Source organism: Podarcis erhardii (genome assembly GCF_964252035.2).
Source record: "Podarcis erhardii genome assembly, chromosome: 2".
Taxonomy (NCBI): Eukaryota; Metazoa; Chordata; class Lepidosauria; order Squamata; family Lacertidae; genus Podarcis; species Podarcis erhardii.
The window spans coordinates 101,110,138-101,136,108 of record NC_138498.1 but is presented as its reverse complement, the minus strand read 5'-3'; the positions used below and the strand labels follow the sequence as shown (position 1 = coordinate 101,136,108).

Below are 25,971 nucleotides of genomic sequence, written 5' to 3'. Positions count from 1 at the left end.
GTCTCTGCTTTACAGTGGTAGTCGGCAAGTGGTAGCCAAAGATCAGAATGCCTTCCAGAGTGGCATTCCATGGACACACAAGAGCTTGCCTGCAAAGGGGAAAAGGAAGGAACACTCAATATGCATCCCTGTGGGGGGGGGGCGCACGCGAGTGTGCGCATGCGCACATGCACACACATGCAATTCTAGTTACTCCCGCCTTACTAGCAAACTGAATCTCATTACTTTCCTAGCATGAACTACATGTTACTATTTTTCCCAAATTGCAAAAACTTGGGAGCACAAAGCTTAAAAGTTACGGTAATTGTATTCAAACCACAAATACAGTAGTGCCCCGCAAGACGAATGCCTCGCAAGACAAAAAACTCGCTAGACGAAAGGTTTTTTCGCCCGCGATTTGCCTCGCAAGACGAATTCCCCTATGGGCTTGCTTCGCAAAACGAAAACGTCTCGCGACTTTGTTTCCTTTGTGTAAAAACCGTTAAAACCAAGGGTGCTTAGCTTGAGCAGCTGCAGTTGCGACTTGACTTCGAGGAGCAACTGTTAGCACGTGGTTTGGTAGCCTTTTCTCAGACTTTGCTCACTTTTGAAGATTTTCCAAAACTTTTCCAGAACTTTTCCAGAACTTCTCTTTCATCCATTTGGTAAGTTAAACTTTTAAAACTTTTTTGGGGGGGTTTGGATTTTGGGTTGGGGTGTTTGGGATTCAAGGACTTGGTGTTGGGAAGGGGTTTGCGATAATCTGGGGGCTTGTGGGCCTTTTTTGGGAATTTTTATGATTTTCTGTGACCACTGGGCCAGGTTGATTTTTTTTGAAAATTTTTCTGAGTTTGAATTTCTGAGTGCTGGCCATGTTGTTATTTTTTGAAATTTTTTTTTTGTCTGGGTGGGGAAGCAGTTGGGGAGGGGTTTGCAGCAGTTGGGGAGGGGCTGGGGGAGCAGTTGGGGAGGGGTTTGCAATTTCTGTGTTGTGGGTGGGTTGGTGCGTGTCTGTGGGAGCAGTTGAGGTTTTTGAAGACATTGGTGATTTTTGAAGCTTTTCCTAAACTTATTTTGCAGCCATTTGAGGTTTCTGAGGACGTCGGTGGTTGATTGTTGAAGCTTTTCCAGAACTTCTCTTTCATCCATTTGGTAAGCTAAACTTTTAAAACTTTTTTGGGGGTTTTTGGATTTTGGATTTGGGGTTGGGGTGCTTGGGATTCAAGGCCTTGGTTCTGGGTTTTAATTTCTGTGTGGTGGGTGGCTGGCTGCTTTTGTATTTTTTGGGTTTGAAGCACATCACTGATTTTTTTTTCTGTTTCTGAGTTTACGAAGGTAGGAGCTGTGCTGCCATGGGACCCAAGAAGACTGCTGCTGCGGTGGCCGGCGAGAGGAAGAAGGAGAAGGTGACGCTGGAAATGAAGAAGGAGATCATCTGGAAGCACGACGGCGGAATGCGTGTGACGGACATCGCCAGGGAGTACGGCAGGAACCCATCGACCATCGGGACCATCCTGAAGATGAGGGAGAAGATCCTGGCGACTGATGCAGCCAAGGGAGTCACCAGGATCGTGAAGAACCGCCCAGCTGTCCTGGAGGAGGTCGAGAAGTTGCTGCTCATCTGGATAGAAGAGAAGCAGCGTGCAGGGGACACAGTGTCTGAGGCCGTCATTTGTGAGAAGGCCAAGGCCTTGCACGCTGACCTCATCCGGGAACAGCCAGGAACCTCAGCCGAGCCAGAAGTCTTCAAGGCTAGCAGAGGTTGGTTTGACCGGTTCAAGACAAGATCTGGCATCCACAGTGTGGTCAGGCATGGAGAGGCTGCCAGTTCTGATGTTCCTGCGGCTGAAGACTTTGCAGCGGAGTTCCTGGAGGTTGTGACGACGGAGGGCTACGTTCTGCAGGCAGAGGCTGCGCAGGAGCAGGCCTCACTGGAAGAGGAGGAAGCAACTGAGGAACGGCTGTCCTCCGAAAGACTGAGGGACATTTGCCAGAAGTGGAAGGAGGTGCAGACTTTTGCAGATCTACACCACCATGAGAAGCACGTGGCACATGACGCTGGGAACTTTTATGATACGAGGGTCATGTCGTCTTTCAGGGAGCTGCTGAAAAGGCGGATAAAGCAGCAGACTATGGACAGGTTCTTGACCAAGAAGCAAAGAGTGGAAGAGGAGCCTTCTTCGAGTGGTCCCCCAGAGTCTTAGAAAATGTACTGTACACTTTGTTGATTTTTAAATGTTTTTCTGTCATGTTTATAAAGTTAATTTATTTTCCCTTCAATTTTTGAACTGCTCTTTACAGTATGTGTGACTTTAAAGAGCAGTTAATAAACTGTTGTTGTACCAAATTTGGCTTTGTTTGGACTTTTTTTGACCATAGGAACGCATTAATTGATTTTCAATGCATTCCTACGGGATTTCGTGCTTCGCAAGACGAAAAATTCGCTAGACGACAAAAATTGCGGAACGAATTAATTTCGTCTTGTGGGGCACCACTGTATATGGTTGCTGATTTGTAGGGAAAGTCGCACGCATCCTTTGGCAAATACCTACTGCCGCCACCACATTTCACAGTATCACAGTACAGTAGTAGTATTCCACCTTGCCGGCTACTGGATCATAAACCAGCTGTTGTTTAGTTTACAACTGCCACCATGGTTTTCAGCTCTCACATGCTGAAGCACATGGAATGCACAGATACTTCAGAGAGAGCTTCAAACCTGTAAAAACGCAGCCAATTCAGAGAAGAACAATAAAATAAATGTGTGCTTTGAGAAGAGAGAAACCTCACAGGAAAGCTGCCTGGTCCCACGTCAGACCGCTGCTTCAGTGTTATCTACACGGTCTTTGCCAGCCTAATCTAGAGATGCTCAGGACTGAACCTTTGTCCTCTAGCATTCCCACAAAGCTATGATCCCCTGCCTTGCCGTAATTCCCCAAGGAGCTTGTCTTGTACACACATACGCAGAGCCACCATGGAAACATATTCCAAAATGCCAAATGAGAGGAATCTTAGCACAGAAGAAGAAGAAGAAGAAGAAGAAGAAGAGGAGGAGGAGGAGGAGGAGGAGGAGGAGTTTGGATTTGATATCCCGCCTTTCACTCCCCTTCAGGAGTCTCAAAGCGGCTAACATTCTCCTTTCCCTTCCTCCCCCACAACAAACACTCTGTGAGGTGAGTGGGGCTGAGAGACTTCAGAGAAGTGCGACTAGCCCAAGGTCACCCAGCAGCTGCATGTGGAGGAGTGGCGATACGAACCCAGTTCCCCAGATTACGAGGCTACCGCTCTTAACCACTATACCACACTGGCTCTCACAATCCTCCTGTCTTGTATGTGATATCGCACTCCGAGTTAACACCGCTGCATGTGATTTTGTACCCCTTCGCTGTTAGATGTACCTTCTGTCCGAGGGTGCCAGGAAACAGTTTTAATTAACAGGCTGACAACTTCCAGAGGAATACGTTAAAGTAACTGGCCTCTCAGCTGCTTCCAAAGGACTGAGCCAAGACTAATAATCTAAAACTGTGGTTCTCAAAGTGGGCACTGACCACCCTGGAGGGTGAGTGCTGGGGGGTGAAAATGGCTGTCGAACTTTCAAAAGCTGGCATCACTGGTTCAAGTTCCAGGTAGGTAGCTGTGTTGGTCTGATGCAGATGAAATAAATTAAAAAGTGCAAACTTAGCATGCACACTAAGTTTGAAGAAGTGTGCATGCACACAAAAGCTTATACCCAGAACAAAGTTAGTTGGTCTCTACGGTGCTACTGGATAACGCTTCAAGTTCATCAGTTTTAACTGGATTTTAATAAATGTGCAATTAATTGTTACCACTTTGAATTTTATTGTATTATCTTTTTTTAGTGTGCTGTGCAAACCGCTATTCTGAATAATGTTTTTTACAGGGTAGGGCAGGGGGCACGGGGGATGAGTTTTTGGAAGTAAGGGGGCAGTGGCCCAAAAAAGTTTGGGAACTACTGATCTAAAACACAGGCATCAGTTTCCCTGTCTCTAGGTCCTTCCCTCTTGCACTTAAAATCTGTTAAAATATCTGGGCAGCTTTCTTTTTGCCGCTATGTAGGCTATGCTTCTGCTGCACTGTAAAGGAACAAAAACTTCATTTTGATTTCTCCCCCCCCCCCCCGCCCATGAGCTGAAGTTTCTCTAACAAATGCATTCCAATCCTACTTTGCTGGTAAACAACAAAAACCTAAAATTCAACCAAACTTTACAGAAGACTTTCTCAAAACCCGACAAGGTAAAATCTAGAATCACAGGCTAGCCTTGGTTGGAAATTACTTTAGTTAAGTTTGGATATGCCAAGCAAACTGACAGTGAATGTTTGAAACATCACCAAGCCCAAAGGCAATTTAACAACAACAACAACAACAACAACAACAACAAAAAGGTGGGGAGGAAAAGGGTTTCCAGATCCATATACTGTATTTTTTGCTCTATAAGACTCACTTTTTCCCTCCTAAAAAGTAAGGGGAAATGTGTGTGCGCCTTATGGAGCGAATGCAAGCTGCGCAGCTATCCCAGAAGCCAGAATATCAAGAGGGACTGCTGCTTTCACTGCGCAGCGATCCCTCTTGCTGTTCTGGCTTCTGAGATTCAGAATATATTTTTTTTCTTGTTTTCCTCCTCCAAAAACTAGGTGCGTCTTGTGGTCTGGTGCGTCTTATAGAGCGAAAAATATGGTAATTCCTGTCCTATTTACCCACAAAGTACCATATTACTTTAAAAAGGAAAAGGCATGGGAACATAAACTGCACAACTAGCTACTCAGTTCCGAAAGCAATGTTAAACCTAGTTTCCCTAAAAAGCAAAATGCACACCAGACCTCCACAAAATATGGCCTTCCAACACGATGCGCCCAGGCTTCCAAACGTTTTCCCAAAAGGTAAAAATAGCGTGCACTTTTTTAAAAGGAAGCTGCTCCGTAACTACCATTGTGCTGCCATCCTTCAAGCTGCACAAACGCACCGTGCACACTTAAAACCCGTACATCACAAAGCTTTGTAAGTGACCCTGAAGTATAGAAATTGAGCTGTGTAAGTAATCTTTTAACACTGAAATGCCCAGCATCGTAACGATTGTGGGATTTAACATGCTCTATGTTGTCAGTCAGTGCTCAGTTTACATGTTTAACAGGGAAGGAAGGAAGGAAGGAAGATTGTTGCTAACACAACTATGCCTAGGGGGTAAAACCCTCAACTTTGCATGGTAACGAAAATCTTTAATAAAAATACATTTAAAAAAAACTTTGCATGGTAACAGGATTTAGCTTCACACAGTTAACAAAACTGAAGCACGTTAGAAGAAGGGCACATTCCCCCTCTAAGAGAAATAACCTGGGCTAGCAACTTTTATTTTTTGAAAGAAAACAGGTGCGAGTGAGGCACGCTGCCTGTGTGCGTGTGTGGGTGTGTTTGTTGTAAAACAAGAATTAAAAGTACACGGCTTCTTTGAACGAAAACATTCAGTCAGAGTATTCCTGGCATGCTCTGAAGCCCATCTGCCTCACTGAAGAGGCTACCACCTGAGCACCAGCTCCTGGAAAAATACACCCCAAATAAATACACACTGATATAGAGAGAGAGAAAGAGAGAGAGAGAGAGAGAGCATACAAGATGGCTTCCTGACAAAAGAAGTCAGTGCAAGAGGCCTCAAACAATAAGCAACAGAACTTGTGAACAGAACACAAGATCAGTTTTTAAAGAGGAAGTTGGAATGCATTTCCGCAAAAGGATTCACTTTGGAGATGCCTGTGGAATAATAATAATAATAATAATAATAATAATAATAGGAGCTTCTTACCTGTTTCTTCTTCACCCTTAGGATCTAAATTCAAAGCCTGCTGAAGTTACTTTACAAAAAAAACAAAAATGGTGCATTCCCCTTCTTTCCTTTCTGACTCCTTAAGGAGATTGCGAGCATGCCTGGAGCTGCCTTGCAACCCGGTTTCTCAAAGGGGGGGAGGAGAGTTTTAGTGATGCACAGCAAGCAAAAAGGGTGTGTGCACTTGTCTATGCGCATGCAGCAGACTTCCCCGCAAACCCAGAAACACACATGCCACCACAAAGTACTGATCAAAAGACACGGGGTGATTAATGTTAAAAGAATAGTCTGCTGGGACTCCATCGCGTTTTACTGGTATTCCACACTTGTCCATTCCTGCCCCATTTTCAGAATTCTTGAAGAGTAGCAGTGATTTGATATAGTTCCACTGGAATTTCAAGTTGAACAAGGAAGAGTTGTCTGGGGAGGCAGTGCTTTTCTCTCACACATAAAAAGGAAAGTGCAGTGATTCATGTGGAGTCATGCACTTAGATGGGGAAGAGTGGACTTTCCCCCTTCAAAACGGTCTCCATTCGAATTGCTTATACTGAAGTTTTCATTTTGTTCTAATTTGTTCTTTTAATACTCAGTCACTCCCTAGCAACAAACTTCTCTGGAAGGTTTGAGGAATGAATATTATATAAAACCAATAGTCATTTGTATCATTTTCCTCTTTCACCTCATGGAAAATAAATCAGACACACAAGAGACGGAGAGACACTTGGTTTCATTTGCATATTTCATTTCATTCATGCTATTTCGCTTAATTTACGAATCGTTTCCTGTGAAAGATCTCCAAGAGATTTAAGAATAAAAACATCAGCAACAGACAATTTCCTATATTCATTTATCGTGTGTGTGTGTGTGTGTGTGTGTGTGTGTGTGTCTGTCTGTCCAATAAAGATGCAGAGAGCGAATGCACATTGCATTATAATATGCATTCAGTTTTGAATGCTGGCACCTTTTTTGGGGGTGCTGCACACACAACCTCATCCTAATGTTGTCCCTGCCCAACTGTATTTGTCAATCTAAAGCTGAAACGGTTATAATCCATTATTTTTTATTTTTTATATGGGATATTATAAACAAGAATAATGTAACACAAGCAAATATACCAATTTTCTCATGCCATTTGTATATCACAAAAATAGCATAATAAATGTGGGAAAATATCTACAACATATGTTTCATTATTAGTGGTCAATGTATAGGTTCTTGGTTCATGAATTGGTTTAGATTATACTCCATTATGTGTCGAGACACACTTCTCGCGCACTTGCTGTATACCTGTGTACACAGAGAGCACTTTCTCAGATCAGCTCCTACTGGGACTGACCTCTTGGTTTATCAGGGTTGCAACCACAGCCTCTCACTAGGTTTGACATAGGCAAAATAGGAATCAGCATGGTAACTTAAATGGAAGTACCATATTTTTCCGCGTATAAGACGCCCCCTATTTTGGGGGACTCCAAATTAAGAAAACACCCCTCAGCACTACCCGTGTATAAGATAAGCCCCAATATAAAACCTATTTTTTTGGTTTTAAAAAACCTAGTCTTATACCCGGGAAAATACGGTATCTCCTCTGTATCTCAGTATAGCCACACACCAGTTCCCAGCCTCTCCCTTTTGAAAGACTGATGGTGGCGTTTTGTTGTTGCTGTTGTTTTAAAAGTCTGTGGAAACACTAGCTGAGGGGAAGGTTTCCACCAGTGTGAAGAAGACATGCCCACATCACACACAGACAACATGGATAGCATCTGCCATGTTAAGAGAACAAACGGTGTGTACAACCACAAAACACTGTTGTCGAGGGCACACTGGGGAGGGGGGAGAGAAACTATGTTTGTTTCAAAGACTCCACTTAAAAGGCAGCATGAAAAAAGGAAGGTCTTCAATAGGCACTAAAAAAGAACTGCATCTGCCCAATATGCAACAGGAGGGAGTTCATGAGGGCACTAGGTGCCATTCACACTAAAGGCCTGGATTCTACCTGACACAGAACCGACAAGCTGTTGTGAGTGTATCTGCAGGAGGCCCTTTCCCACAGAGCACTGGGATACGTGTGTTTACTTTAAGGTATCCTAGTCCAAAGCTGTACAGGACTTTGTACACCCGTACCAGAGCATGCGCCTTAAGGGAAGTTCAGCTGATGCCTTCATGATATACCTTTATGTGCCAGGCGAAAATGTCCCTCTTCAACCAGGCCTTTGGCTGATTAACATCAGATACCCTTTTCGATGTGTTGGGGAGGGGTTATTGGTTTATTCTTGTTCTTACTATGAATTTTGTGGTTTTTTAACTTGTATTTTTGTGTTCTGAACCGCCCTGGGATTTACAGATGAAGAGCGATATACAAATTTAATAAATAAGCACCAGCATGATCCAACCTATGTGGGGGATTGCCTTTGAAGTCATTTCAGAAACATCCACTGTTTTGGAACTCAGCTACCAGTTAAGCACCTATTATTCTGACCCCTTATCAGTTTCATTGGCTGCCTATTTGTTTCCAGGCTCACCTTTTCCCGGCTTAAGGAGCACCAAATAATTGCATCGTGTTTCTAAGGCATCCCTTCTGCCTCCCTCAGAGGTACCCAGGGGAGGGGGGTGCTCAAGAAACTTCCAGAATATTCAGTGGCCCTCAAGAGAGATTTGTTGGCCCTTTCATTGCTTGCTATTACGCGGCGGATGTTGTTTTATTTCATTAGACATTTTCAGCCTGCACACTTCCTAAAAGTCTTCTGCTGACTTGCTGCTGCTGAATTTATATTGTTTTAGACTTTTAGTCGCTGTCAATGCTGTAAAGCCAGTTTGACTGTAGTCAATACAGAAAAGCAAGGAAGGACATTTTGGTATCAATATAATAAATAAATCCTGCCAAGGAGGGTGGACTCTGAGCCTTGTCAAGAAAAAAGAAAAAAGGACAGCAAGGATGTTCTGCCTGACAGGTCACGAAAATTAACTGGGCAGAGGTGTGACAAGGGTGGCAATGTTCTGCCAGCCATCAAAATTCTGATTTGTGTCAATAGCACAGGCTCGTGTCCTGTATTATATACGGCAAGAAATAATTCTGCTCTGTTCTACATCATAATACAGTTTGAAGCTGGCAACATGTCCTTATGTCAACTCTCACCCCCCCCCCCGCCATCGGCGCCCAAATCTCATTAAGATGTTCCTTTGCACTGTTGCTCTTCAACCACAGAAGATGTCTAATAGTCTCCCTGCCAATCTGGTGAAGGCTTAATGCCTGGCGACAGGCAGGCATGGATGCCTGCATCCAGAGGAAAGCAAACTGAAGCCGATCTCGTTCTAAATGATCCGACAGCTCCCTGATTCAAGATTATGTAATTTGGCTGCCAGGCACAATAAGTATTACCTATTTCCTTTGCAGGAAACACAGGCTGTTACGCCGGCAGACTCAACGGATCCAGGATCAAAGTCACCGTATTTTCCCGCTTGCTGCTACTCTGTCTCTCTCTTTCTGCATTTTGTTCCTGTCCCCATGAGGCTCCCATCAAGTTGCATTTGTATGTATGAAATGGCACTCCACACAGACACCTTCAACCAGTGGCCAGAAGCAAGCATCCAGTCAGATTATTGTTCCTTACAGCCAGGCTGACATCAGTGGGTTACAGCAGGTGATCAGTGTGGAAACTCAGGACTGCTATCTGCATGGTCACAGACCTTGTTGTTGGGGGTGATCTTTAGATGTGGTGAGCCAACCAATTTCCTGTCTTGCAGCTACACGAAATTGCAGAGAGACGACAAGTGGGAGCCCGGAGTTGGTCACAGGGATGCCCTCCAGATGTTGCAGGGCTATCACTCCTATTTCCCCTATTCATGGGCCATGCTGGCTGAGGCTGATGGGGTCTTGAAGCCAACAATATCTGCATATGCAAATTCAAGTGAGAAGACTTTTTGCCGGCTGAGCAGGAACACAGCCAACTTCCAGCTCCTTTTCCTTTTCTGAAACACAATTCTCTGTCACTAAAAAAAGTTTGCTTTTTTTTTTTTTTTGCACTGTATGGTCCGGGCATAGGCAAACTCAGCCTCCAGATGTTTTGGGACTACAACTCCCATCATCCCTAGCTAACAGAACCAGTGGTCAGCGATGATGGGAGCTGTAGTCCCAAAACATCTGGAGGGCTGAGTTTGCCTATGCCTGGTATAGTCCGTGCAAAAAATATGCAAACTTTTGAATTACACATACAGCTTTGCTTCAAATAAAAAAAATTTGAAGGGGAAGGAAGCTGCAAACTACACGGCAAGTATATGTACCATAGTTAATTGAACAGTTGTTAAGGAGTGTATGTTCTCTGGGGAGAAAGCAGTTTCCAGGCAAACAACCCCAAGCGTTGCTCCAAACACAGCTTTCATTGCTCAGCAAAGCTTTTTTGCAGGTCTTGCTTGTGATATATCTTTCTGTTTACAACTTAAAATGTATAACATGCTACCTGTCTTCAGGACTGAAAGTTGAATATTTATCACTGTCATTGCCCTTGATAAAAAGTAAGGCATCATATCCAAGCCCAGCTCAGCTTTAAACGTCAACATAGAAGGGGAGGACACTTATATAAAAGAAATTGACCGTGCTGAGTATCGAGCCAGGTTCCCAATCTGCAGTTAGAGCTCAAAATCATCTCCTCCACCTCCCTTCCAGACCAATCAGCAATGCTCAAAAAACACGAATTCAACTCCTCTTCACACAGCAAAATCCCAAAAGCTCATAGCAAAGATGGCAGCTCAGTTTCTTGCATCTGGTGGACTGGAAGCCCTCTTTCAACCTCCAGCAGCAACCTCCAACAAAAATGGGAAAACAGAGCCCTGGTTGGTTATTTTGGTGCAATGCCTGGGGTCTGGTCCCCAGTGTATGTGTATGCATGTTCATTCATACACAAACATGCATGGATTCCTCGCATATCCTACTCTGCTAATCAAACTCTTGCTCTATGTGGGAGTTATCTCCCCACTGCTCGTAAAATAAAATTTAAAAAGCATTAATGCCTTTTGACACTACTGGGAGAAAACAATGTTTCTCCATTTCCACGACTGTGCTACGCAAATCCAAAATATGGTACCAGCTACAAATTCAGCATCTAAAACATCTTAACTTTTCTTTTTTTAAAAAAAAAAAAAGGTGGCTGGGTTAGAATGCATATTCCTAAGACTACCAGGGATCACTAGGAAATAAAAGACTTCCAGCAGAACTGTTATATAGAGTCTGGTCTTTCCCAGTGATTAATGGAATTTCAGAAATTTTAGAAACGTGAAAATTTCCCCACATCATGGCAATCACAGGCTTCAGCTGCTATTGGCACCAAATTCAGCTTACCTTCGCACAGAAATTAGGGTTCCCTGGTAGCATGTATACGATAATAAAAACTGTTCAGTGTTGCTGAAGCGCTGCCTTACAATCTCCATTTAGAGGCACCCATAGAAGGCTTAAGAAGAATATTCTGCTTGAAGTCGATATACGCATGTGCACATGGATTACACCAGCCAATATCAGTATAGCCAGATGAAACAAACAAGGGGGCTTTCTGTCTCACTCTCTTCTCTGGACACTGCAAATCAGATAATGAAGTATTGACTATACTGATCTAAGGACAAGACTAATTAAGAGAAAATGTCCAGGGGCAAGGGAAAAAACCTCAAGGGGAATTTTGCGGTAGGATTTAATTTCCCACCCCCACCCCTACTCTGTCTCCCTCCCTCCCTCCTTTCATTCCTTCACAGTTCTGTCTTCAAAGCTAGTCTGTTTCATCTTCCTAGGGGTAGTTAACAATTCTGGCCTACGCTCACTTCTGTAGACAAGTCACCAAGAAGGACTAATTAGATTTTTAAACTAGCAGTTCCTAGGTTAAATACAGATCACAGCATAAATTCATCATGAAAAGATCAGATTTTCCATATACAAAGTGTTATGATGTGTGTGTGTGTGTGTGTGTGTGTAGTTTTGTAGTTACTCCCACTGCAGTTTATTCACTTCTGTTTCTGTTAACTGATCTACACTGTGCAAGAAGTGAATAAACTGCAGTAGGAGAAACTACAAAACTATTTTTGTTATTATTTATTGAATTTATATACCACCTATACCCAGGGTTCTCAAGGCGGTTCACAGAATAAAATCAAGATATAAAACGACAAAATACCTAGTAAAAACAAAAGCAGCAACCCAATACCCACCCACAAAAAAACCACATTTTAAAAGGGCATAGGATGTCAATCAAATCAACCAAAAGCCTGGTTAAAAAGGAACTTTTTTGCCTGGTGCCGAAAGGTGTATAATGAAGGTGCCAAGCAAACTTCCCTGGGGAAAGCATTCCGCACACGGGGAGCCACTGCAGAGAAGGTTCGTTCTCGTTTTGCCATCCTCTGAACCTCTTGAGGGGGCACACGAAGGAGGGCCTCAGAAGATGATCTCAGGGTCCAGGTAGGTTCATATGGAAAGAGGTTGTCCTGGAGGTATTGTGGTCCTGAGCCCAATACAAACTACAAACAAATGCAACTGTATTTTGAATACTGTGCAGAGTAAGAGGTAGAATGACAGAGTCTATAAAATTATGCATGACACTGAGACAATGGATAAAGAAAAGGTTTTCCTCCTTCTCTCCAGAATTCCAAGGAAGCTGAATGTTGAAAGATTCAGGAAAGGTAAAAGACAGCAGCACGTCCACGCAGCACACAGTTAAACTTCGGGAGGCAGTGATGGCCAGCAACTTGGAGGGCTTTAAAAGAGGATTAGACAAATTCATGGGGGAGAAGGCTATCTATGGCTACTAGCCATAATGGCTGTGCTCTGTCTCCACAGACAGAGGGAATAATGTTTCTGAGAACCAGTTGGTGAACACTGCAGGAGGGGAGAGAGTGCTCTTGTGCTCGGGTCCTGATTCCAACATCTGTGTTTCAAAAAAGGGTCCCCATTATGGTCAGCTGGTAGAGATGCCTTCAGAATTAAAGTTTCTGGGAAAGCTGACAAGATCATTCACTTTAAAAGCCACAAATCCCCTTTCAAACACCTTCCAGTCCCTGTGGAAAGTGTTTAAAAGATACTTGCAAAACTATATCGAAAAATCAGAACTCCTATTAGAATAAACAAGTTTCGTTTCAGATATTGGAATACTAAATAAGATGGATAACAATGTGTAATAGAAAAAGAAGTATGAAATTAGGTTAAAGGTGTGTGAAAGAAAGTAATAGAAGTGGAAAGAAATTGCAATTGAGTAGATTGGAAGTCTAACACAAAGGGTGAGGGGTGGTGGATAGTGATGGGAATTATCTGTGGGATTGAGTGTAGGTATGTTGTATGTATGTAGGTATGTTGTATGAATTGTATGTTTGTATGTTTGTATGCGTATTAATGTTGAATTATTTTAACAATTTAAAAAAAACAAAACCCACAAATCCCACAAATTTGAATGACACAGTAGCTGTGTACATACCATACATTTAAAGCACATTATCCTGGGAACTATGGCTTGTTGAAGGTGTTGGAGGAAGAACTGTAGCTCTGTGAGGGATAAAGCACAGTTGCCAGGATTATTTGGAGGAAATGACATGCTTTAAATATAGGGTGTTTATGCAGTTCCGTGCAAACATGTGTGGAAGTGCAGCCAAATAAATAGCTTATTTTGACACCCAGTAGAATGAGGCAGTCAAGTCTCAAGATGGCAGAACAGAAAGCCAACATTCAAGCAGCAAGTGTGAAATATCATTTATAAACAAAATAAAAAATAAAAAAAGATTCCCCTATGCAAAAAAGAAGAAAAGAAAGAAAACAAACATCTCTCCTTCAAATGGAAAACAAGCATAGCAGAGAAGGCTCAAACCTAGTCCTGTACCTACCATAATTCAGTGGCAGAGAGGACAATACTGACCTAAATGGACCAATGGGCTGACGCGGCATAACGTAGCTTCCTAAGGGCCATAGCTCAGTGGTAGCTCAGTCGTACAGCATCTGCCTTGCATATAGAAGGTCTCAAGTTTGAACCCCAGCATCTTCAATAAGGATTGCCTGAAACCTTAGAAAGCAGCTTCAGAGCACTGAAGACAATACATCAACCAGTATGTCTGGTCCTGTCTATGGCAGTGTCCTCTGTTCCAACTAATTCTCTGCTTGTGGGGAACTGAGTTTGTTTGGACAACGAGTCTTCAAAAATGGCACCCCATCCACCACCTCAGGGCTCCAGCTCATTCTGCAGCTTCTAGACCTCCGGCCTATGTCTTTTTGCTGCAAACAGACTAATTAGTCAATTAGCAGTGCAAGGAAGTCTACTGCTGTTGCAAATTTTCATTTTATCTAGCTTTTCACATACAGGTTACATACCTGTATGTGGTTACATACAGGTTACATACGCTTCAGGTTACATACGCTTCAGGTTACAGACTCCGCTAACCCAGAAATAGTACCTCGGGTTAAGAACTTTGCTTCAGGATGAGAGCAGAAATCGTGCTCTGGCAGCGCGGCAGCAGCAGGAGGCCCCATTAGCTAAAGTGGTGCTTCAGGTTAAGCACCACTTTAGCTAATGGGGCATCCCGCTGCCGCCGGAGTATGATTTCTGTTCTTATCCTGAAGCAAAATTTTTAACCTGAGGTACTATTTCTGTGTTAGCGGAGTCTGTTTCAAGTTAAGAATGGACCTCCGGAACGAATTAAGTTCTTAACCTGAGGTACCACTGTACTACAATTCCACTTTGCACAGACTTCCTCCCTGTCTACTTTCTGTGTTTGCCCTGGCTTAATTTTTTTTTTTAATGTACCGAAAGGGGGCAGATAATCCTGCTGCCATGGGGGCGGGGGGACTTTTGCCTTAGTTGCAGAGGAAGAAGCCATGGTGGTGAGGCCAAGGGTATAAACATGGTGGGGTCTCTCCCCACACCCACTTTAATTGGAACTCATCCCAGAACTATTAAACTACTCTTTTATGTTGAGTTTCTGTGTACAGTGGTACCTCGGATTAAGTAATTAATTCGATCTGGAGGATTCGTTCTTAACCTGAAACTGTTCTTAACCTGGAGCACCACTTTAGCTAATGGGGCATCCCGCTGCCGCGGGTATGATTTCTGTTCTCATCCTGAAGCAAAATTCTTAACCTGAGGTACTATTTCTGTGTTAGCGGAGTCTGTAACCTGAAACGTATGTAACCCGAGGTACCACTGTATCAGCAACAGAAGGCACAAAGCCGATCATATTATCCTGCAGATAGCAACAAGAGCTTTGGGCACCATTATATATCTGTGATAACTACCTCTGAATGTATTTTAGCCCCAGAGATTGATGATACAATCCAGGGCAGAGGATAAAACAACATTAGAAAAGTAAAACCTCTTGGCCGCATACTTGTGTGGCTGTCTCCTTTGAGTAGGAACAAAACACTCGTCCACCTACTATTGATGAGTGGCTCAAAATAATCATCTGTGTGTGGCACATTAGCTAATTTACTGTGATGTGCTGAAGTCAGAGAAGGAAGGCAGCAGGATAAAACATTTCCAGAGAAACTGACTTGTATTCCAGACTAAAATAAATATGTGTCAGACCTTACATTTTTTTAGAAGAGATCTCACCATACCTTTCCCATTCCTTTTTCTATGTTAGTACAGTGGTACCTCGGGTTACAAACGCTTCAGGTTACATACGCTTCAGGTTACAGACTCTGCTAACCCAGAAATTGTGCTTCAGGTGAAGAACTTTGCTTCAGGATGAGAACAGAAATCGTGCAGCGGTGGCGCGGCAGCAGCAGGAGGCCCCATTAGCTAAAGTGGTGCTTCAGGTTAAGAACAGTTTCAGGTTAAGTACGGACCTCCGGAACGAATTAAGTACTGAACCCGAGGTACCACTGTAGTTATAATTGCTTATTTTTATTCTCAACTGTTACCATATGCCTTATACCAAATAATAATAATAATAATAATAATAATAATAATTGTCGAGGCAGTAAAATTGTTGCATTACGTAAGCTGTTGTTGTATGAATGACCATGTTATTTATGTTCTGATAGCTAATAAGAAGAAAGGAAAGTCACCTGAACTACTCATGTCATTCATTTGCTGAAGCAATGTGTTTTGACCTGGCAGCTCAAAGGAGGCAGGCAGAGAGCTTTGGTGATTCCTAGGGAACAACTAATTTTGAAGCCTGGGTGCCACTACCCAAAAGGCCTCCTCTTGCAAATTCACATATGCCCCCGTTCAGACAATGGTGGAACGGGGATCGGGACCTCATCTGTGGATCTCCACATGCTGTGGGTCCACACGAAAGGAGGAAGCACCTGGAAGCAAACTGCTTTAAGCATGAAAAGCTTTTTCTGCTGTTATCACCTTATTGCACTGCCGGCATTGCAAGATTCCCATTCTCACCTGTCAACATGCTGAGAAAAATCAGGCTTCGCAAAGGGGTTTGGGGGGGGGAGGATTTAAAAACACGTTTATCTCCTTCTCCAGCATCTCCTCAAACATCTTAAGGAGGGCTCATTATCTTAAAAGTCTGGGAAAGCAGTGTTTTGAATACCCAGCACAGCACAAAGAGAAGGAGGGGAAATGATATACATGCTAAAGGGAACAAGCTGGAACAGAATAACTTAGCACACACACAAAATGAGACAGCCCTGCAGCTACATAAGAGGATTATGTACAAAGTCATCATAGGGGGTCCCTTTCTTTATTGCTGGTTTGAATAGTCAAGCCAGAATATATTAACTTGTGCAAAGTGTGCCTAGAGAAATCAGAGCTCACCTGTCCAACAAATTAGGAAGTAGAGACGCCATCAAAATGTAGCTACAGGAAAACCCTTAAGCCCGCCATTATATTTCATCGCGACTGGAAGTTTACAGCCAAGCAGGTTCTGTCACATGCAGCGAACCCTCTCTATATGCTAATGTTCTGTTTATTTATTTATTTATTTATTTATTTTCAGGTCCAGAGCCATTTAGCGAAACTCAGATCAATCATGTGCTTTGCAGCGCTGCTGACACGCTGCTATATTTTATCCAGGCCATCTCCAAATTAATGTTCACTTTTCAGACCCGTGTTACGCCAAGCCCTTTGGCAACGCAGGTAAGCTCTCATCTGTTCCATGGATACGTTTCCCCCCCCATACCACTAGGGGGTGCAGACAGAACTCTGTTGGAAAGAAATAGTTATGAGGTTAATAAATAATGCTTATAGTTGAATGAGCAATGACACTAGCCAGCCAGCCGGCGGGGCGGGAGGGTGGGGGCTGACCAGCCATCAATTCAGATTTCCCAGGAACACAAAATGCTGCTTAAAACTCAGAAGGCACCTATATATTCTGTCATGTGTGTTGGTATTGGTTACTTAAAAGTTTAGGAACATAGGAAGCTGTCACATGCTGAGTCAGACCACTGCTCCATCTAGCTCTGTACTTCATACAGTCCGGTGTTTTTCTCAATCTTGGTTCCCTGACTGTTGTTGGACTACAACTCCCATCATGACTAGTGGTCAGGGATGGTGGGAGTTGTAGTCTAGTTGGAGACCCAAGTTTAAGAAACACTGATATACTCCAACTGGCAGCAGTTAAACACCAAGTTGGTAAATATTATTAAACCTCAAGTTGGCACATACAGTTTTTATACACAGATTCTATCAATAATGTTAACTCAACATGAATTCTCGTTTTGCATAACCTGCACCTAAACTAAATTAAACTCTGCAGGGTGGTGGCAGCAACAGAGTTCTGTCAGCAGTTTGTAGTTAGGTACCTGGCAGCATCAGCTTTGAGCTAGCTTGGAAAAGGAACAGTGTTACTGGGAGATGACGAAGGCATACTGGCGTGTGAGAGCCAGTGTGGTGTAGTGGTTAGGAGCAGTGGTCTATCAGCTCATAATCTGGTGAACCAGGTTCGAATCCCCGCTCCTCCACATGCAGCTAGTCACACTTCTCTGAAGTCTCTCAGCCTCATTCACCTCACAGAGTGTTTGTTGTGGGGGAGGAAGGGAAAAGGAGATTGTTAGCCGCTTTGAGACTCCTTAAGGGGAGTGAAAGGCAGGGTATCAAGTCCAAACTCCTCCTCCTCTTCCTCCTCCTCCTCCTCCTCTTCTTCTTCTGAGGAACCAATGCCTTACAGATTTCAACTGCCTCTGTGCATGACTGCTCCGCCGTGCTCAACGTGCGCATTTGTAAATAAACAGATATCACGGAAGTGCCGCAAGTCTCTGGCGCACACTCATCCAGAAGGAAACTAAATCCTTTAGCCCTGCCTCTGGAGTTTGTCACTGCATGTAACGGTATATGATCTTAGAAGAGAGCACATGCATATCTGCACATAAATATTCATACAAAGCAAAGGGGAGAAAACATTACAGGTGCATCCTGCATAAAAGGAAAAAAAGCTTCCTTCCCTTGCACTGTAGCCATAGTGCTGGAAATCCGAATCCTGGAGCAGTTGCAGTCTCAGCACCATAGCTTAGGTAATTCGTGGGACCATTTTCTACAACCTTGCGGTGGGTTCAAATGTCCTGCTGTTCCTGAAGAAGAACTTTATGGCCCCCAATGAAAGCAGTAGTAGTTCGGGATGGGTGGGCGTTGGCTGCCTATAACCTTGGCTTAAATTGAAGTAAACTGAGCTGATTTCAAAAGGAGGTAAGAGATTAGCTATCTTTACCTGCTGGAACATATGTCTGTCTGTGAGCAGCACCTGTATCCACACAGGGGTGGGGGTGGGGAGCTTGTGAAAAAGAACACTGTCCAGCAAACATACAGATACCCAAGACAAGGTTGTGAGGGTGTGGGCAACCCATTTTTCCTCCTAGATTTCACCAAGGTGTTTGGTGCCCCCCAAAAAACACCAAACCTGTCCACACAGTCTGGTGTCAACAGAGATGTAGAGCAGCCATGTGTTCTGCTTTACAGAAGAGAACCTCAGAAGTAAAAGTCTTTCCCACTATAGTGAAACGTAGTGCATTTCTATTTTAACTTACTGTACTTGTTTACAAATTTCCATATGTGAAATGTTTTCATATGCACATTTCCTGAAAAACTGCGCCCTCTTCTCTGGCGATACGTAAGTGACCACCATGTTGTGAGAGGCTTAAACACCTGTGTTTGTACGCCAGTGGAGATACATCACTGGGCAACAGATCATCGCACATGCTATATGTTGTGGGGTCAGTGCATAGTTAAGATGCATTTGTGTGTGCCACAAGGGCTAGTGGGTGCTTTTCATACAGCATCTGATATAGATAGGCTCCATAAAAACTGGAATAAATGGCAAGGAACTACTTTAAACACGTTCCTTTGCGCATCACCAGCAATGACAGCCACGAAGGATCTCCGTTGTGATGGTGATGACAATATGCATTGTGAACTACCAAGTTACAACTGCTTCAGTGGCACTGAGTGGCCTTATAAAAAATACCTTAATAGGCGCTCAAAGAGGTGCAACACTTGTAAGGGCAGAGGGCACAGCAAATGTTGTAAGAGAAATTTCATCCAGTGTCATTAGGTCCATTATTACTGGCACTCAAATCTTTTATCTAGAACCAAGAATCTATTCAAGGTCCCTCAACCAGATCATGTTGTTGTTTAGTCGTGTCCAACTCTTCATGACCCCATGGACCAGAGCACGCCAGGCACTCCTGTCTTCCACTGCCTCCCGCAGTTTGGTCAAACTCATGCTGGTAGCTTCGAGAACACTGTCCAACCATCTCGTCCTCTGTCGTCCCCTTCTCCTTGTGCCCTCCATCTTTCCCAACAACAGGGTCTTTCCCAGGGAGTCTTCTCTTCTCATGAGGTGGCCAAAGTATTGGAGCCTCAGCTTCAGGATCATAGCAACCTCCAAAGGACATTCCCCCTTCCCAGAATGCCAAGATGAAGATCAACCAATAATATCTGGTAAGTAAAATGTATAGCAGTCAAAGTTCAGTTATAACTTGCGGTTCGGGTACAATGTCTGCACTGCTCACAACTACCTGAAGAACAGTAAGGAGGGGAACAAGGGAGAAGCCACACCAAATATCCTCTTAAGTATGTTTCCAAATTCATTTTGCATTTTTGTAAGAACAAGGTAACTTGCGTGCTGTATTCCCATCTGAATTTGAAGCTGGATATTTTTAATTGAGATAAAAACTCATCTGTTTTCCATGGTTACGGTTCCAGGAATAAAAGTATTTACACCTTTGGAAGGCTGAAGCGATAAATTAAAGCTTGAATTCACAAAGGAGGGCATAAATTCTTAACTATTACAAGCATGAATGATGCCAGGGTTATCTTCAGTATTAATTGAATTTAGGTGCTCACTTCTGTTCAGTTTGCCAGCTTTAAAATAAATGACAAAGTCTTTCAGGTGCACGCTAGACAAGGCTCTCAGGAGTTGCTCTTTTTTTACCAATGCCAATTTATCTCTGTCTGTTTGTCTCTCTGTCTCTCTGTGTGTGTTTGTATAAAAAGAACAAGCAAGCATTCAACCATGTAGCATGACCTTCTCTGAAATGCTGCAGGAATCATAATTTTGCAAACACACTGGTCCCAGACTCTTTTCTCCCCACTTAGAAGTTACAGCAGCACCAGAGCCATCTACTACAAACAACTTGTCACTAGCCATCAGGTTATCCGGGGCTCAAAGAGTAGACCAGCAAAGAGAACACTCACTGCAGAAACTGTTGGGATAATCAGGTCAATTATCTACTGAAACATCTGCAGAGTGAGCAGCGTTTCGCCGGTAGGTCTTAAGAGAGTGGACTTTACTTGCTGCAATCAGACACAGAGAGATGCATGTAAGCAAGGAAATAATAAAATTGTTTATTGTAGGAAACACATAACTTGTATAGAAAAATTTCTAGTTGCAACCTAACCTAATTAGTTCACCCGTCGCGGGGATTCGAACCGCCGACCTTCTGATCGGCAAGCCCTAGGGCTCTGTGGTTTAACCCACAGCGCCACCCGCGTCCCAATGAGTCATCTGCGACTGGACCTAGAGGTCAGAGGTCCCTTTACCTTTACCTAACTAGTCTAGAGAAAAAACAAGGCAGCCGTGTTTTCTCCTTTGTCCCTCAGAGGAGAGTTAAATGACCTCTCATCTTGAGGTCTGAGAGAGCAGTGTGAGGAGGAGGAAGCTGTAAACAGGACAAAGCCTAAAATGTATCTGTCTGAACAGGATGATAGAGAAGGAAGCTGATAGGTTTAAGGTACAGCACAGGGATCATCTGGGAATGTGGATGTTTCTCACTCTGTCTGTAATATGGCTATATGTTTGCAGATCCATGTGCAGGGATGCATGTATCTGTGCAGAGCAGAATTATGTGCTGTAAGAAAAACGTAACCCTGCATTTCCTCCAACCATTCTCCATCAATTAATGAGAAAGTGAATGAGAAGGATTTTATTTTTAAAAAGTTGTTGTTGTTGTTACAAATGTAGCTATAATCTGCTGAATGGTAAGGAACCAAGCATGCAAAAAACACACACAAAAACCAGAATGCAAAAAACAACAACAACACAGAAACCATCAGCATAATTGTAAAACAAATTATTATTTACTCTGGAAATTATTATGTCTTCTCCCATTTTCCACAGTGTCAAGCAGAAATAAAAAGAGCTGAGAAAAAGCAGGGAGGAGGAACAAATCTAAATGAACATTCATGAAATTGAATCAGTCTCTTTCTTCTAAGCTATCGCTATCAGATTCACTTTCTTCATATTTGTCATCATATTTATCATGGACCTCTAAAAACAGAAGGTTTGCCTAGATTGAAATAAGCTTCAAGCCTTTCACACGCCAATTTCTTTCTTCATAGAACTGTAGAGTTGGAAGGGACCCTGACGGTCATCTAGTCCAACCCCCTGCAATGCAGGAAACTCAACACAAGGTCCCCCATCCAGTTCGAAACCATACCCCACACTGCTCAGCTTTGCAAATGTGCTAGCAGTTTTTATTCGGAATGAAGTATTCCCGAACACATACAAGTTTATTTCACCTGCAGAAGGTACAGGGATCCGAAAAAGGCTTTGGGGGAAATGGAAAAAAAATGTTGCCATCCCCCCTGAATTTTTTCAGGGTCCCCCCCCCCCTCAGTCCTTCACATCTCTAGGCATGTGGACCTTAAAAGGCTGTTCGGGAGGGAACACGGCCCTTAGCATGATTCAGCCTTCCCCACCCGTGCCACAAGATGTTTGTTCAACAATGCAACGAAGACTACAACTTTATTCTTATTGCTTGCGGAGCATAATCTTAGATCATGGGACAAAGAGGGCACAAAAGAGGAAATAGATTATCCTTCTCTTTCGTATACAATTCTCAGCACATTGCTGAAGGTGAAGACAGATATTTGCAGCAGAGTGGCTTCAAGGGGAAGATATTTCCAGAGCCACGAGTTTCACTGAGAATCACCGGGAAACTTCATAGCGGTTTCCCTTCAGAAAGCAGCTCTGAAGGCACGTGTCTCTAAGAGCAAGCATGCCTAAGCCTTTAATTGTGCCAAACAAGGCTTTGAGAACTGTCAAGTGCAGTATAGCGAGCTTTATTGTCCTTTTAAATAAGACAACAACCAGCCGTGAACATTTGAACTTTTAAAACACTGCATGGCGGTTTTAATAAACTATGCAGAATTTTTGTACGCTCTAATCTCTCCCTTAAAGCTGCAATAAATATTTTAGTTGCAGCCATATTAACTTCATCATGTTGCCGTCTCAAGCCGTTGCATTTATGAAGTAACAGGAGACCACAGCCAGTTTTTAAAACCCAGCATGCAATAAAGTGTGACAAAATGAAATGCTTTACTTAAAAAACACCATCGTTTTCAGACACTTTGTACCATATTTATACTCGTTCCTCCTTCCACAGACCTGGGTTTTTAAAAACTATGCAGTCTGGGCAAGTAGTCGGTACAGCTAAAACAGTTAGCGTAGGCTCTTTTTGGACCCGAAATCTCCCAATTGCCCTGTTGCCCAACATGCATCACATGTCATTTAACAGCCATGTGGCTGGCTCACCTCAGTGACAGCTCACACTTGGCTGACACTGAAAGATTCCTGCCAGCTTGGGCTACAAGGTGATGGAAGGATGAGCAGTGAGGAAGAGAAAAGTAATCTTCCCCCAGCCATATAACTTGAACATAACCAGAGACCTTATGGTGAGTCAGATCATTGGCCCATCTAGCTCAGTATTGTCTACACTGATTGGCAGCAGCTCTCCAGGGCCTCAGACAGGGTTCTGTCCTGCCCCTGCCTGAAGATTGAGCCTGGGGACTTCTGTAGGCAAAGGAGATGCTCTACACCAGAGCTATGGACTTTCTTCCCCACCTTCCACAATGTAGGAAAGCTGCTTACTGTTATTTGCCGTGACGAAGGGGCTTGAGTAATTCGGAGAAGCTATGAGCTATGCCGTGCAGGGCCACCCAAGATGGACAGGTCATAGTGAAGAGTTTTGACCAAACGTGATCCACCTGGAGCAGGAACCGGCAAGCCACTCCAGTATCCCTGCCAAGAAAACTCCAAGAACAAAGGCTGATCGCCAAAGAATTGATGCTTTTGAATTTTGGTGCTGGAGGAGACTCTTAAGAGTCCTCTGGACTGCAAGAAGATCAAACTGATCCATTCTTAAGAAAATCAGCCCTGAGTGCTCACTGGAAGGAGAGATCCTGAAGCTGAGGCTCCAATACTTTGGCCACCTCATGAGAAGAGAAGACTCCCTGGAAAAGACCCTGATGCTGGCAAAGATTGAGGGCACAAGAAGGGGATGACAGAGGACGAGATGGTTGGACAGTGTTCTTGAAGCTACCAGCATGAGTTTGACTAAACTGTGGGAGGCAGTGGAAGACAGAAGTGCCTGGCGTGCTCTGGTCCATGGGGTCACGAAGAGTCGGACACAACTAAACGACTAAAACAACAACAAAAGGACATTCTGATCACTCCTGAAAGAAAAAGTATTTCCCAGTAGTTGGCAATCTGTTGCCCAAGCACATCCCACATCGCTCCCGACCCCTGGCCATGCTGGCGAGAGCTACAACCTGATATCCTTCCCCAAACCTACAAATGGTGACTATGTTCACATTTATTTTTCCAGAGAGTATATCTCACTGTCAAGACCCAGTTAGGGAAAGGACTTAGGAACCAAACAAAACTGGTTTTATGGACACAGGGCCTGAGCAAATGGCCTACTTTGGATTTCTGTTGCTCTAAGCACCAACAGACACAAGCATCATGTTTTCTGCCCCAACTTGGCTTGAGAATCAGAAGGCAAGATTATGCTGCGGTTTAACATTTTATGAGAACAAGCTTTCATTCAAGTGCAATTTTCACATGCATATATTAATTTTCATTATTAGTGGCTTTTGGGGGGGAGGGCGAAAGAGAGAACCTTTGGCATTTCCTAATGCAGGCCTAATGGAGAATTGCTTTATAGCGCACCAGGTTCCAGGAATTTGCCAAGTCTTAAAACATGCTCGGATTAACAGCCCCGAGGGGTGGGGGAGAAGGAGAAGATAAGTGTGTTAGATCGATTCCCACACGACAAATACAACCTTTGACTTCCATGAGTAACTGTAGCAGTATTTCATACTTTAACCTTGATGGGCCGCCAGTCACATGAGCACATATTTTCTGCTTGCCATATTTACAGCGCACCTACTAATGTAGCGATAAAGATCCATTACTGTTTAACCAGACTTTGTCTGAGGCGTTTTAGTTAAGCAGACTCTCTACCGTTTCAGAAACAGAATGACATAGCACAAACAGCATGTTTTCCCATTGTGAAGCAAGACTAAGACCAACACATTCCTGTACTGAGCTCACGGCCAATTTCTCAAGCATTCTCTGTGTGTCTCCTTGGCACATCTGAGAGCTGCTGGGAGTGGTGTGGGAAAGAGAGCCACAACTAACAACAGATATTTCCACAACCACCGTCCATCATGAACATAAATAATGAGGTCACCCATTTGGGGATTTCTTTTAAAATGTTAACACTGAAGTACCAACAATTCTGGACTTGGTTCACAGAGTTTGGAGTCCTTTCGTTTTTAATCAGTCCAGAGGTGCCAGAAGTTTCAAGGAACATGAGCCCATCACAGGGATGGAAGGATGTCCAAGTGCTTAGATGATCCAATCACCTGGGGTTTCCCAGTCCTAGGCTACAGGAAAAACCCAGGCTAGCCTGATGGCAAACTAACCCCAAATTCTCAGACTCCCATCTGTTTCCTTTTATTATTACGATCCACTAAATTGTCGGAAAGTAACAAGCCAGTTTCCAATTATTCAAGCTGGAAGATAAGCAAAACAACAAGAAAGGCTGAAAGGTTACTGACAGGGGATGAGCAGTAATCTCCTAGGACTACCTTTTTGAAAGGGCCATCCAAGGAGGAGAGGAACCACTGCCAAGAGGTGTCTCTGTAGCAGGGCCTAACGGGGACAACCTGTGCAAAAGAACAGCATGGTTCACGATATCAAAAAGCTGCTGAGAAGTGCAGGAACATAAATCTGTTTGTACGTCCCTTCTGTCTTTTTCTACATGAAGGTCATCGGACAAGGCAACCAAGATTGCTTCTGCCCCCCAAACAAGGTCTGAAATCCAGCTGAAATGGCTCGAGTCAGTTTCACCCAGAAGCAACTGGAGTTACCAGACCTCCAACAAGGCTCATAGAACACTGAACTGGTTTTAATACAAATTTAGCATGAATTTGCCGAGAGACACAGAGAAAGAGAGAGAGAATCGTATGTACATGTATAACCACAGAGAAAACCTTGTGGGTATTTGACCATCTAATCCAGTGATTAACCATTCTTGAATATTGTACAGTGGTGCCTCGCAAGACGAAAAGAATCCGTTCCGCGATTCTCTTCCTCTAGCGTTTTTTTCGTCTTGCGAAGCAAGCCCATTGACAGCTTAGCGGATTAGCGCTATTAGCGGTCTAGCAGCTTTTAGCGATCAGCTGTTAAGCAGCTTATCAGCGGAACAGCTGATAAGCGGATTAGCGGCTTAGGAAAGGGGGGGAGCGGGGAAAAACCGCGGGAACTCGCAAGATTTTTTCGTCTTGCGAAGCAACCCCATAGAGAAATTCGTTTTGCGAAGCGCCTCCAAAACGGAAAACCCTTTCGTCTAGCGGGTTTTCCGTCTTGCGAGGCGTTCGTCTTGCGGGGCACCACTGTACTTAATATAGTGAAATCTGCTGTTCTCAAAAGCCTTCCCTCTGCATGAGAAAGAGGGTATCAAGCT

At 43.6% G+C, this 25,971-nt stretch overlaps 2 protein-coding genes across 14 annotated transcripts in view; one reads left to right on the top strand and one right to left on the bottom strand.

Moving 5' to 3' along the window:
• The window catches only part of MAGI1 (membrane associated guanylate kinase, WW and PDZ domain containing 1), a 503,738-nt gene that overhangs the window by 404,464 nt on the left and 73,303 nt on the right, over positions 1 to 25,971 (bottom strand). The window lies entirely within an intron of this gene.
• LOC309337187 (putative CENPB DNA-binding domain-containing protein 1) lies at positions 1,065 to 2,326 on the top strand. Its single transcript, XM_081853924.1, has 2 exons — positions 1,065 to 1,814; positions 1,890 to 2,326. Exons 1-2 carry the CDS (start codon positions 1,332 to 1,334, stop codon positions 2,181 to 2,183), a joined length of 777 nt encoding a protein of 258 aa, XP_081710050.1. The 5' UTR covers positions 1,065 to 1,331; the 3' UTR covers positions 2,184 to 2,326.

Excerpts from the sequence above, each read along its gene's own strand:
- LOC309337187 (XM_081853924.1), top strand. The coding sequence starts at position 1,332 with ATGGGACCCAAGAAGACTGCTGCTGCGGTGGCCGGCGAGAGGAAGAAG. Across the intron at positions 1,815-1,889 it reads GAGAGGCTGCCAGTTCTGAT|GCTGCGCAGGAGCAGGCCTC; the intron begins GTTCCTGCGGCT and ends CTGCAGGCAGAG.